The sequence below is a fragment of the Nerophis ophidion genome, linkage group LG19, assembly GCF_033978795.1.
Source record: "Nerophis ophidion isolate RoL-2023_Sa linkage group LG19, RoL_Noph_v1.0, whole genome shotgun sequence".
In the NCBI taxonomy this organism is placed as follows: Eukaryota; Metazoa; Chordata; class Actinopteri; order Syngnathiformes; family Syngnathidae; genus Nerophis; species Nerophis ophidion.
In genome coordinates, this window is record NC_084629.1 from 13106395 (window position 1) to 13121394 (window position 15000).

The following is a 15000-nucleotide window of genomic DNA, read 5'->3' on the forward strand; positions in this document are numbered from 1 at the left end:
CCTCATATTCCTGGGAAGTGTGCGTTTGTGTCCACATGTCAAGCATGATGAGGTTCTCAGCTGTATGTTGTGTACATTCTCCAGCTGTGCGTCAACATGACCAACGAGCGGCTGAGGTGCTACGTCTCTGAGGTGCTATTCCGGCAGGAGCTGGATGAGTGTCTGCAGGAGGGCGTCGCCATGGAGACACCAGCATCCCCCAGCAACCAGCCAGCTGCTCTGGACTTCTTTTTGCAGGTGCCCTACCGTAAATGTCTGCTTTTCAACGGCCCGGGCCGGTTTGCCGATGCGACGCTGTCGGGCCACCTGGCGTTTTGGGAAAGGGAAAATTCATACTTTTGTGAAAGGGAGCATTTTATTTTATTTCTTGCACCTGCACAGATGCTTTATACCGTATTTTTCGGAGTATAAGTCACTCCGGAGTATAAGTCGCACCTGCCGATAATGCATAATAAAGAAGGAAAAAAACATATATAAGTCGCACTGGAGTATAAGTCGCATTTTTTGGGGAAATGTATTTGATAAAATCCAACACCAAGAATACACATTTGAAAGACAATTTAAAATAAATAAAGAATAGTGAACAACGGCTGAATAAGTGTACGTTATATGATGCATAAGTAACCAACTGAGAAGGTGCCTAGTATGTTAACGTAACATATTATGGTAAGACTCATTCAAATAACTATAACATATATGGGGGGGGGTTGCCCACATCTGAGGTCCTCTCCAAGGTTTCTCATAGTCAGCATTGTCACTGGCGTCCCACTGGATGTGAATTCTCCCTGCCCACTGGGTGTGAGTTTTCCTTGCCCTTTTGTGGGTTCTTCCGAGGATGTTGTAGTCGTAATGATTTGTGCAGTCCTTTGAGACATTTGTGATTTGGGGCTAAACGATTGATTGATTGATTGATTGATAGAACATGCTATACGTTTACCAAACAATCTGTCACTCCTAATCGCTAAATCCCATGCAATCTTATACGTCTAGTCTCTTACGTGAATGAACTAAATAATATTATTTGATATTTTAAGGTAATGTGTTAATAATTTCACACATAAGTCGCTCCCGAGTATAAGTCGCACCCCCGGCCAAACTATGAAAAAAACTGCGACTTGTAGTCCGAAAAATACGATAGTCACAATAAAAAGAAAGAACAAAATATGCGTCCATAAAATTGTACAATTTCGAGGCAAATCGTCATCGCCTGTGATGAAGTGTTGTAACGATACCGATATTTTGGTACGGGTACTAAAAAATGTTTCAGTACTTTTCGGTACTTTTCTAAATAAAGGGCACCACAAAAAATTGAATTATTGGCTTTATTTTAACAAAAATTCTGAGGGTACATTAAGCATATGTTTCTTATTGTAATTAAGTCCTTAAATAAAATAGTGAACATACAAGACAACTTGTCTTTTAGCAGTAAGTAAACAAACAAAGGCAGTAACATATTGTGTCATTTATCATTCTATTATTTTGTCAACATTATTAAGGACAAGTGGTAGAAAATTATTAATCTACTTGTTCATTTAGTGTCAATATCTGTTTACTTTTTCTTTTAACATGTTCTGTCTACACTTCTGTTAAAATGTAATTATCAGTTATTCTTCTGTTGTTTGATACTTCACATTAGTTTTGGATAATACCATAAATTTGGCTTTCAATCGGATACCATCATACATTGGTCATATTCAAAGTCTTCATGTGTCCAGGGACATATTTCCTGAGTTAATAGTATGATATGATTTTTTTTTAAAGCGAAAGAAGATGTTGTGATGCCAAAAAATATCGACGTAATCATAGTAGTATCAACTCGATACGTGCCTGTACTTGATATCATTACTGTTGATGTTAGGTGTAGATCAGGGGGTCACCAACGCGGTGCCCGCAGGCACCAGGTAGACCGTAAGGACCAAATGAGTCGCCCGCTGGCCTGTTCTAAAAATAGCTCAAATAGCAGCACTTACCAGTGAGCTGCCTCTATTTTTTAAATTTAATTTTTTTACTAGCAAGCTGGTCTCGCTTTGCTCGACATTTTTAATTCTAAGAGAGACAAAACTCAAATAGAATTTGAAAATCCAAGAAAATATTTTAAAGACTTGGTCATTGCTTGTTTAAATAAATTAATTCATTTTTTTTTTTTTTTACTTTGCTTCTTATAACTTTCAGAAAGACAATTTTAGAGAAAAAATACAACCTTAAAAATGATTTTAGGATTTTTAAACAGAATAATGAATACATTTTAATTTAATTCTTCATTTTGGCTTCTGTTTTTTTGACAAAGAATATTTGTGAAATATTTTTTCAAGCTTATTATTATTATTAAAATTCAAAAAAATTATTCTGGTAAATCTAGAGAATCTGTAGAATCAAATTTAAATCTTATTTCAAAGTCTTTTGAATTTCTTTTGAAATTTTTGTTCTGGAAAATCTAGAAGAAATAATGATTCGTCTTTGTTAGAAATATAGCTTGGTCCAATTTGTTATATATGATAACAAAGTGCAGATTGGATTAACCTATTTAAAACATGTCATCAAATTAAACTGAAATTAATTTTAATCAGGAAAAATTACTAATGATGTTCCATAAATTCTTTTTTAATTCTTTTCAAAAAGATTCGAATTAGCTAGTTTTTGTATTCATTTTTTTCGGTTGAATTTTGAATTTTAAAGAGTTGAAATTGAAGATAAACTATGTTTCAAAATTAGATTTTAATTTTTTGTGTGTTTTCTCCTCTTTTAAACCGTTCAATTAAGTGTTTTTTTCATAATTTATTCTCTACAAAAAACCTTCCGTAAAATGAAAAAAAAATGTACGACTGAATGACAGACAGAAATACCCTTTTTTTATATATATATAGATGTATTTATTAAAGGTAAATTGAGCAAATTGGTTATTTCTGCAATTTATTTAAGTGTGTATCAAACTGGTAGCCCTTCGCATTAATTAGTACCCAAGAAGTAGCTCTTGGTTTCAAAAAGGTTGGGGACCCCTGGTGTAGATCCACCAATGGCGTTTGTTCACATTTTGACGCCGGTGAGCTAGGGTGTGTATTGAAGCACCAGTTTGACACCAGTGTGCTAGAGGCAACGACTGTTAGTGCTACTCATTGTTTACTCATCTCTAAAATCAGACTTTTTCTAGGACAAACCTACTGTCTTATATCCGAGTGAAAACGGTAATTCCAGCTATGCCTATTTTGTTCAATATTATTTCCAACATCTGATCACTTACTATACAGGCTTTATGATGGTGAAAGGATTGTTGAAAAAAAAATTTTTTAAACGGCTCTGGCGTTGATTAGCATCCCAGAAATCAGATAGAACCGCTGTGCTTTGACCCTTTGCACTTGTTGAACGGCTGTAAGACTGTTCACCAATAAAACCAACAATGGTTGTGTCTCCAGAAGCCCCACGGACTGTTAAGTGTGCTGGATGAGGAGAGCCAGAGTTTGCGACCGACGGAGCAGAACCTGTACAAGAGGCTTTGCGGCCAGCTCGATTCCAACCCCACTCACGGCCTCGGGTTTACCACCAAGGATGGCAACGGAAACCCCTCACCCAAGGATCAAGGCCCTACCTTTACTGTCCTCCACTACACCGGACAGGTGAGACTCATGTAAATATGGGAGATAGAACACAATAAATGTCCTTTAGTACTATCTTTTTTCCTTGTTTTAGGAGCATGTTTTTGAAGGACATTGTACACTATATTGCCAAAAGTATTTGGCCACCTGCACTATGCGCTTCAGCATTCACTGACCCCTCTCTGTCAGTTTATGTGGCTGAGTTGATGTTGTTCCCAAACTCCTCTATTTTCTTATAGTAAAGCCGACAGTTGACTTTGGAATATTTAGGAGCGAGGAAATTTCACGACTGGATTTGTTGCACAGGTGGCATCCTGTGACAGTTCCGCGCTGGAAATCACTGAGAGCGGCCCGTTCGTTCACAAATGTTTGTAGAAACAGTCTCCATGCCTAAGTGCTTGATTTTATACACGGTGATTAGGACACCTGATTCTAATCATTTGGATGGGTGGCCAAATACTTTTGGCAATATAGTGTAGTTCTGATAAAACTGCTACTAATGCTCTCTGACATCATATTCACTGTTAGCTACGAGTTCTACTTTTATACTCCTCAGTCTTTGCTTTCCTGCTCTCAGTCTCCTCTTTAATAGAATGTTGGCTTTAGCTCCTTGCTCTCGTTGCTGCACTCTCTCCTTTTATAGGTCCCCTTTTGAAAAAAATCCAAACCACACCATCACACACACACAGACACAGTTCTTATCCTGTTGCTGTGCTGCAATTTTACAGTATACGCTACAGCAGGGATCGTAAACACGCGGCCCGCGGGCCAATTTCGGCCCGCAAGACGTTATTTTGCAGCCTGCACCTTAATATGAAAATTTGATGTTGGTGCGGCCCGCAAGTTTATATGAATTACGCTTTACAGCGTCATACTTTTTTCCGGGAGACTCCCAATTTTCAGTGCCCCTCCAGGGGTAATCATTATCCCGAATTTCACCCAAACAACAATATTAAGGGGGCACCATGGAGGCACTGCCTTTATCGTCCTCTACATCCTGAACAAACAGCGTGCCAGCCCGGCCACATGTTATATTTGGCTTCTGTAGACGCAGTAAGCGACTGTAAGACGTAGTTTATCAACAGCCTCACAGGTCACACTGAGAGTGGCCGTATAAACAACTTTAACACTGTTACAAATATGTGCCACACTGTGAACCCACACCAAACAAGAATGACAAACACATTTGGGAGAACAGACGCACCGTAACACAACATAAACACAACAGAAGAAATACCCAGAATCCCATGCAGCCCTAACCCTTCCGGGACGCTACAATATACATCAGGCTACAATACATTGTAGCCCGGAAGAGTTAGGGCTGCATTGGATTCTGGGTATTTGTTTTGTTGTGTTTATGTTGTGTTACGGTGCGGATGTTCTCCCAAAATGTGTTTGTCAATCTTGTTTGGTGTGGGTTCACAGTGTGGCGCATATTTGTAACAGTGATAAAGTTTTTTATACAGCCACCCTCAGTGTGACCTGTATGGCTGTTGATCAAGTATGTCTTGCAGTCACTTCCGTGGGTCTGCAGAAGTCACACACAATATGTGACTGGGCCGGCACACTGTTCGTATGGTGGAAAAGCGGACAAGACGGCAGGGAGTAGAGGACAGCTAAAGGTAGTGCCATCACGGCATGCCCTTAATATTGTTATCCGGGTGAAAACCGGGAGAATGATTACCCCAGGACTTTGTTGGGAAGGCACTGATATTCGGGTGTTCGCGAGAGTTGGCAAGTATGTTGCTAGGGCGGGAAAGCCATTCAAAGAAGGTGAATTCAGTAAAAAGTGCATGTTAGATTTTTTTAAAGAAATATTTTCTTACGGCCCAGCCTCACCCAGTTTCTGCATCCAGTGGCCCCCAGGTAAGTTGAGTTTGAGACCCCTGCTCTACAGTCTCCATTTTGCTGCAATGGCCCATTTTCTGGTTCCCCTCAGTCTCCTGTTGGATAAGTTGCCAAATAAATACGGTAGAAACTTAATTCACAAATTGGTTCTTGAACAGAGTTCGTAAATAGAAAAGTTGATATACTGAAACGTATTTCTCCGTAAGAATGTAAACGATTTTGACAAAAGTCCATATTTTTGATTAGGTTTGTACACTTGGAACACAATATAAAGCACAAGATCAGAGCTGGGCACATTGAGAAAAAAAATGTGTCTGAGGGGCCAATGTGTATGTTTGTATAAGTTATACATACACATTTAGTTGTAAAAATCTGCTGTGCAGTATGTGTGTTTGGGTCCCTTTTTTTCCAGGAACACTAGTACCAAAAGTCACAATGTCCGAATTCTGAAAAAGTTGTGACAGACCACCTCAAAAAAAACAAAATGGAATTTAAAGTTTTTTTACTAAATGGGACACCCAAAATGTACATTACAATAAAGAAAGTGGGATTTACATATTAACTATGAACAATAAAACACTGAATATTAACATGTGAACATTGCTCCTCTTTTAATTCTCAGACCAGCTCCTCGATAGACATCTTTTACAATCAAGCAAAACACAACAAAAATATGATATATTATCACTTTTTATGCAGACATTTGGTGTAAAAATGTGCTTCTGCATTTTTTCCTGACATACATGTTTGGGGCTGGCTGTGCTGAAAACAAACCCCGCCCACTCTGCTTTGTTTCTCATCTGAGCTGCTATGACGTAGATTACCGTAATAACTCCTATTACACTCAAAAGCGCAGAATTCAACCATTGAAATACTTTCTATAGTTCAAGACTTACAGTCATTTAAAATCAGCACTGCGCATCATAATAGCGGCTACAGTTTTGATGTTAAAGGTCTAAAGAAATTATGTCAAACGTCCAGCGGGCCGGATAGAAAATCTTAATGGGCCGCATTTTGCCCAGGTCTGTGCTAGACACACTGCAAAAACTGAAATCTAAGTGAGATTAAATATCTCAAATAAGGGTGATATTTGTTTATTTTCTGTCTAAGATAATTATTCTCACTAAGCAGATTTTATGTTAGTGTTTTACTTGTTTTAAGTGTTTTGGTCCTAAATGATCTCAGTAAGATATTACAACTTGTTGCTGAGATTTTATGACCTACATTGAGTAAAACATGCTTGAAACTAGAATATCAACTGTTGCAAAGCTGTATCGTCAACACTCACAAGTATAAAATTACTTTTTCAAAGTAATAATTTCTTATTTCAAGCATGAAAAAAAAACAGGTTTTTGACAAAATTGTCTCATAATTAAAACTGATGGCAGCCAAATGGACTTTGCTGTTTTATTTTCAATGAAACAATAGAAAATATGTCTCACATTTTAGTACATTTGTCCCATTACAGTAAACTGACAGTTAATATTTAAACATTTAACATTTCAAATCATTTTGAACAGAGATAGTTCATGCACATTCAGATAAATTCTTCAAAATTACAATTTAAAAAAATGTGGCCGGTGGCAGGGCTGTGTATATGCACACTAATTGACTGAAAGAGCACGCACTTGGCGCAATGATGTCATGTTGTCGATGGAAAAATGCATTTTTAGACAATATGATTTGCCTGAGCGGGTAGGAGACCCCGAGAGTAACAAGCGGTTGCCTTGTTGCCTTTCCGTTAAGAACAATAAATAATTGTTTCGTATAAGTTTGCTGGTTTCAAGAAATGTAATGCCCAACGCATATCATTATGTCAAGATAATGGCACTAGCGTTTACTTAATTTAAGAATATTTTTCAACATATTGAGCAAAAAGGTCTCTTTTTTTCCTACCAAGGAAAGTGCACTTTTTATTAGTGAGAATATACTTATTTTAAGGATTTGTTGGGTCCATTAAGGTGAGCTAATTTTACTTGTTTTGGAAAGTCTTGACAAGCCAAATTGTCTTGTTTTATTGGCAGATAATTTCGCTTAGTTCAAATAAAATACCCCTCATCTTTGTATTTTTTTCTTGTTTTTGAACACTGACATTTTGCAGTGCAGTACTGTATATAAAAAAAACATAAGGTCGTGATGGATCAACTTTTTATTTAATAACAAAGTCAAATCAACAACAACTAGCTGAACTGTTCTCTTTTGCAGACGCCCTGCTGACACACACACACACACACACACTGTCACTAGCCATGTGATGGACTCAAGTATTTGAAATCCCAAAACTCCTTCAATAACCCGGTGGCTACAATGGTTAGGAAGAAAAAATAAAGACCACTTTTACCTTGTTAGTTGATCTTCTCTGCATGCATTGTAAGGGTGAGGGAAGTGGGAAGGCAGTGTCGACAATGCTGTGGATACTTCCTGAATGTTTAAAACCACACGTCGCTTGTCCATTGCTTTCATATTGAGATAGAAAAACGAGAAACATTTTGTAAAAAGGCTAAAAAAAAACATTATTTAACAAGTATCACAATAGTGGAACCTTGGTCTCCGTGGTTAGTGTGTGTTAGTTTATTGCAATACTATTTAGAAGCGGAAATTAACTATTATGTGACGGATATTCGTGCCTTTTTACGATAATGCAACAACCGGAAAAAATGCATGAACCAGGACATTACCTGCATGATATGTTTCATTTTAGACTAAAAGGTGGTATATGTTGCTTTTGTGCTCTGCATTATTGGGAAAAACTGAAAGCATTTTTTTTTGTTTTTGTTTGTGCTTGGTCCATTAACCTAGTAAGGCTTTATATGGACATAATGAATAGGCTGCCCCTCTTAAAACACATAATGTGTCCCATTTGTTACAAGCGTTCTAAAAGAAGTGAATAGGAACAGCAGTTTTGTCACATTTCAATATGTTTTATGTTCTTCATGTTCAAAATGAAATTGAAAGTTTTTTTTGGCAACACTTTAGTATGGGGAACATATTCACCATTAATTAGTTGCTTATTGACATGCAAATTAGTAACATATTGACTCTCAATTAGTCATTATTAATAATAATAATAAGAATAGATTGTATTTGTCCTCCGCATTTGACCCATCGCATTGTTCACCCCCTGGGAGTTGAGGGGAGCAGTGGGCAGCAGCGGTGGCCACGCCCAGGAATCATTTTGGTGATTCAACCCCCAATTTCAACCCTTGATGCTGAGTGCCAAACAGGGAGGTCATGGGTCCAGTGTAGGGCTGGGCGATATATACGATATATCGCGGGTTTGTCTCCGTGCGATATAAAAAATTACTATATCGTAATATTCGAGGAGACGTTCTCACGCGGGACTTTTAGCTGCGGGCGTACACTTCATGCTCTTCTCAATCTTTCCTGTGTCTCCTTCTCGCAGACAAGCAGGCGCACATTCTTACATACGTCACAAACTGTCACGTCATACGTCACATACACGCCCAGCAGAGAGGTAGCGGCGTGGCTAACGTTAGCTGCTAACGTAGCCGTACGAGAGAAAGATGGTGCGGATTTGGTAACAAATGAAGGACGACTTAATTCCCAATAAAAACAGCACGGTGTTCATCATCTGGAGGTGGTTCGGCTTCAGGTGGGAATATGTCAAACAGACAACCGGAATTTGTCAGGTGCGGGGGGAAATAGCGTTGCTATAAAAAGTAGCATTACTGCTAATATGTAGCATCATTTGTAAAGTCACTCGCTAGAAGTTGAAGAGAATTTCATAACCTTAGTAACATACCACATAGTGAAGGACGAATACTATCTGATTTCCTATTATGCAGCTAATTTTTATTTGACACTTAAAAAGTCTCTGACAATCTTGCACTTTCTGTTTTGGAAATGACTTGAATGTTTGTGCCATTGCTTTATAACTTTAATAAATACACTTTTGGTCAATTGACTTAGTTGTGATTTCCTTCTCTGCATGAAAGTTTAAATGTAGCATATATTAATGCAGTAAGTGTTCATTTAAGGCCAAGGCAAAATATCGTAATATATATCGTATATCGCGATATTAAAAAAAGGCAATATCGCCCAGCCCTAGTCCAATGTTTATAGTCTTTGGTATGACTCGGCCGGGGTTTGAACTCACAACCTACTGATCTCAGGGCGGACACTCGAACCACTATGGGCTAATGTCTATATGTCTCCCAACTGGCCTGGGAACGCCTCGAGATCCCCTGGGAAGAGCTGGACGAAGTGGTTGGGGAGAGGGAAGTCTGGGCTTCCCTGCTTAGGCTGCTGCCCCCGCGACCTGACCTCGGATAAGCAGAAAAAGATGGATGGATGGATGGATGGATTTTATTTGTAAAAGCACTTTACTTTAAACAAACAATCTCAAAGTGCTACCGTGCATTTAAAACATTTAAAAAAGTAACTGTTAATGCCTTATTATGCATGGCCTTATTATAACCCTAACCAAATAACTCTACATTAAGTTGTTGTTACCTACAATATGTACCCCAAGTGTCCAAATAACTCTTAATCCTGTTACTTAGAATTTGTTCCCCATACTGAAGTGTTACCATTTTTTTTTTAATTGGGAGAGAAAAAAAAAACAAGCTAACAAAAGATAATACACATTGTATGTTTTGTTCTTTTCCCTCAGATTGCTTATGACCTGACTGGATCTCTCCTCAAAAACAAGGACTCCCTCCCTCAGAACATCTTGTTTACCATGAAGTGTGAGTACTCAGTGAGCAGCATATGAGCACATTGTTGCGTCAGCGCATACTTGATCACAAAGATCCACTCATGTCGACACCGACCGCGCTCCAAAACACTCTCTTTCTGAGTGTGTGTGCGTGTTGGCGTATCGCGGTGTGTGTGCGTGTGTGTGTGTGTGCGCGTATTGTCGAAGGAGGTGCCAGATGTGAGGCGTTGCGGCTCCAAAGACACAGACGGGTCGTTGTGCGACTGCCAGGCCGGCTACGCTGTCCAGCGGCCTAATTGCTTCAATTTCCATGATGTTGCTAATCTTCTAAAGGCTCAGGTCTTCATTCACACTTGGCCCTTGTCTCCCCCTCTCAACACCACCACCTCAGTCCTCACCAGACAGCAGAAGTTGCGCTCAAACCGCAACCAAACCGCGATAACATAATGCAGAGATTGTTTCCATAGATGCATTTTCAGTTTATGCCAACAGGTTGTTGGTGTTTCTGTACATCTTTTAGTTATACTAAGGCAGGCCTGGGCAATTATTTTGACTCGGGGGCCACATTTAGAAAAAAAAAGTGTCTGGGGGGCCAGTATATCTATTTTTATGAACACTAATACAAAACCTCACAATAATGTCTGATTGAATGCTAAAAACGTTATGACAGACCGCCTTAAAAAACATGATGGAATTTTACATTGTTCTATGAAGGATAAAACACTGAATATTGACAAAATATGAACGTCACACCCCCTTTCGAGCGACAGATTTTATAATCAAGTAAAATGCAACAAAAAGAAATACAATCGTGTGTGCTTACGGACTGTATCCCTGCAGACTGTATTGATCTATATTGATATATAATGTATGTATTGTGTTTTTTATGTTGAGTTAATGATAAAAAAATATATATATACATATATATATATATATATATATATATATGTATATATATATATATATATATATATATATATGTTAGTATATATATATATATATATATATATATATATATATATATATATATATATATGTATACACATATATATATATACATATATATATGTATACACATATATATATATATATATATATATATATATATATATATATATATATATATATATATATATATATATATATATATATATGTGTATATATATATATATATGTGTATACATATATATATATATATATATATATATATATATTTTTTTTTTTAATCTCTTGCACTTCCCGGTACCAATCGGTCCGTGGACCGGTACCAGGTGGTTGGGGACCACTGGGTTATAAAATTGTAGAATTGAAGACATTATCTGTAAATAAAGAAACCAACTGTTATTTTAAGTAATATGCCAGTAATGACAAACTATGTATATTTATGATTTTTTTTACAGAAAAATACCAAATTAATTATACATATCATTTTCTGTTTTCTCAAATTACTTTCAAATTCATGTAAAATTTCCGTAATTAACTTTCATTAAATATGTAACTTGTTATATAAAAGTCATTGTCCATACTAACAATCTAATAGTTTTATATGTAATTTTAAGGTAAATCTTGTTTTTTTAATATTTATTTGTATTTTTACATTCAAGTCGAAAAATAAATCTAGCCTCTTATATAAAGGTTTATGCTCATACTAACAATTTAACATTTTTCTCTGTAATATGACATACGTTGGTGACTGCAAGACATACTTGATCACAGCCAACAACTACACAGGTCACACTGACGGTGGCCGTACAAACAACTTTAACACTGTTACAAATATGCGCCACACTGTGAACTCACATCAAACAAGAATGACAAACACATTTCAGGAGAACATCTTCACCGTAACACAACATAAACACAAAATAAAAGAAAAACCAGAATCCCATGTGTTAGACTATACACCCCCACCACCAAACCCCGGTTCGGTGTTAGCCGGGTGTAGCCCGGGAGAGTCAGCGCTGAGTATTTGTTATGTTGTGTTACTGTGAGGATGTTCTCCTGAAATGTGCTTGTCATTCTTGTTTGATGTGGGTTCACAGTGTGGCGCATATTTGTAACATTGTTAAAGTTGTTTTTACGACCACCGTCAGTGTGACCTGTATGGCTGTTGATCAAGTATGTCTTGCAGTCACTATCATATATCTGTTACAGCCATACACATCACGCGCTTAAGTCGGCACGCCGATGGTTAGTGAATGAGTGATGGCACGGTACTCCTGTGCCATATTTGCCCGGGCAAACATCGGGTCAATCCTACGAGAGGTTCACCGAAAGTCTCGCGGTAGGATCGGTAAGTTAGGGCGGGATAGCCATTCATAGAAGGTGAACCCACTTTGCACCAAGTTCCTGTATCCAGTGGCCCCCACGTAAAGTGACTGTGAGACCTATGATCCCACCAATTCAGAAAAAATTTGTAAAATAATGGTATTTTTCTGTGGAACTGCCAGAATTGTCACTTCATTAAAGGTGGTTGATCGTAATAATTTGGAAAAACTCTGTAGAATAAAGGTATATTTCTGCACAACTGTTTGCATCGTCACTTTATTGAAGGTGGTTAATCTTAATAATTTAGTAAAAATCTGTCAAATTACGTTATTTCTCCGCAAAACGTTTCATGAACATTTCTGTAAATATAATGTTTTTGATCATTATTTGGTTTACAATGTTTTACTTTAATTTTATGGTTTTCGTTTGGCAGCCGTAGCTGCCAGTAGATGACCGCTTTTTTACAGAATTTCTTTTTACAATGTAGGTATTTTGAACATTTTTGGGGACTTTTGACGACTTTTTTCACTTTTCTCGCACTACCTGGTTTGAGAACCTTTCAGTCGTACTACAGGGTTTACGTGAGCCTTTTCGTCAGACTAAGGTGTTTCTCTGGATTTTAGTCATTCCAATGTGTTTTATTTGCTTCTTTTAGTTGCACAAATGTGTTTATGTGTACCTGTTGGTCGTACCAAGGCGTTTCTGTGAATCTTTTAGTCGTACTAAGGTGCTTCTGTGAATGTTTTAGTCGCACTACCTGGTTTGAGAATCTTTCAGTCGTACTACAGAGTTTATGTCAATCTTTTAGTTGGACTACAGGATTTACGTGAATCTTTTAGTCAGACTAAGTTGTTTCCCTGGATTTTAGTCATTCCAATGTGTTTTTTTGCTTCTTTTAGTCGCACATATTTGTATATGTGTACCTGTTGGCCGTACCAAGGCGTTTTTGTGAATCTTTTAGTTTTACTAAGGTGCTTCTGTGAATGTTTTAGTCGCACTACCTGGTTTGAAAATCTTTCAGTCGTACTACAGGGTTTATGTCAATCTTTTAGTCGTACCACAAGGTTTACGTGAATCTTTTAGTCGGACTAAGGTGTTACTGTGGATCTTGGATTCAAACTAAGGTGTTTCTCCGGATTTTAGTCATTCTAAGGTGTTTCTGTGCCTTTTATAGTCGTACCATGGTGTTTGTGTACCTTTTGGGTTGTACTAAGCTGTTTCTGTGAATGTTTTAGTCGCACTACCTGGTTTGAGAATCTTTCAGTCGTACTACAGGGTTTATATCAATCTTTTAGTCGTACTACAGAGTTTACGTGAATCTTTTAGTCAGACTAAGGTGTTTCCCTGGATTTTAGTCATTCCAATGTGTTTTTTTGCTTATTTTAGTCGCACAAATTTGTATATGTGTACCTGTTGGTCTTACCAAGGCGTTTTTGTGAATCTTTTAATCGTACTAAGGTGCTTCTGTGAATGTTTTAGTCACACTACCTGGTTTGAGAATCTTTTAGTCGTACTACAGGGTTTATGTATATCTTTAGTCGTACTACAGGGTTTACGTGAATCTTTTAGTCAGACTAAGGTGTTACTGTGGCTCTTGTAATCAAACTAAGGATGTTTCTCTGGATTTTAGTCATTCTAGGTTGTTCCTGTGCTTTTTTTTTAGTCGCACAATTGTGTTTGTGTACCTTTCGGGTTGTACTAAGGTGTTTCTGTGAATGTTTTAGTCGCACTACCTGGTTTGAGAATATTTCAGTCTTACTACAGGGTTTATGTGGAACTTTTAGTCAGACTAAGGTGATGGATAAGGTGTTTCCATCAATCTTCTATTTTATTTTTTTGGGGGGGATCTTTTAGTCAGAATAAAGTGTTTTCAAGTCTTTTTCAGTCAGACTCAGGTGTTTCTGTTTATCTTTTGGTCGGGATATGGTATTTCTGGGAATTTTTCCGTTGAACTCAGCTGCTTCTGTATCTTTTATTTGGACTTCCAGTCATCTTAGAGTGTTTTTGTTTCTCTTTCAGTCTAACTTACATGTTTTTCCTCTCGTCAGACAACAGTGTTTTCAGTCCAACTGACATATTTCTCATTGTTCATCATTATCCTCAAGGATATTTCAGTCAGACTACAGCTGTTACATGTTTCTTCCAGCCGATCAAGATGTTTTTATGTATCTTTGAATTGGACAAAGGTATTCTCCAGTCATTCATCCAGCCCTTAATTTCCACCAAAGCTGTGGCGTCTTTTCAATCCTATTTCTTTTCCTGTGTGCCTTGCAGCCAGCGACAGTGTGTTACTGCAGCAGCTCTTCCGATCCAAAGTGACCCAGACTGGTTCTCTGGTACCAGCAACTCAGGGCCGTGTCGGCCTGAGGGGTTCCAAAGCCGCTCTGCTTCTGCAAAGGACACCACCGACAGGCGCTTTCATTGGTGCTCCCCAACCCCACCGAGGGTACCATGACCTTAGCAAGGTATAGCAGGGTGGTCACACACTGTGGGTCACCCACATATAAACATCCTACAATCACCACAGATTACACGGCCTGTTAAGCTTGTTGATTTTTCGGTTGATGAGCTGGAGTAGTTCTATGACATAACCAGTTATAAGCTTGTTGTAACGAT

At 37.8% G+C, this 15000-nt stretch overlaps 1 protein-coding gene across 9 annotated transcripts in view; it reads left to right on the plus strand.

Moving 5' to 3' along the window:
• The window catches only part of myo16 (myosin XVI), a 351216-nt gene that overhangs the window by 231404 nt on the left and 104812 nt on the right, over window positions 1-15000 (plus strand). For all 9 annotated transcript variants that reach the window (XM_061879193.1, XM_061879191.1, XM_061879188.1 and 6 more), the window contains 4 exons: window positions 85-237; window positions 3411-3611; window positions 10072-10147; window positions 14659-14849. In XM_061879193.1, coding sequence (XP_061735177.1) covers window positions 85-237; window positions 3411-3611; window positions 10072-10147; window positions 14659-14849 — 621 coding nt within the window. The remainder of the gene's footprint in view (window positions 1-84; window positions 238-3410; window positions 3612-10071; window positions 10148-14658; window positions 14850-15000) is intronic.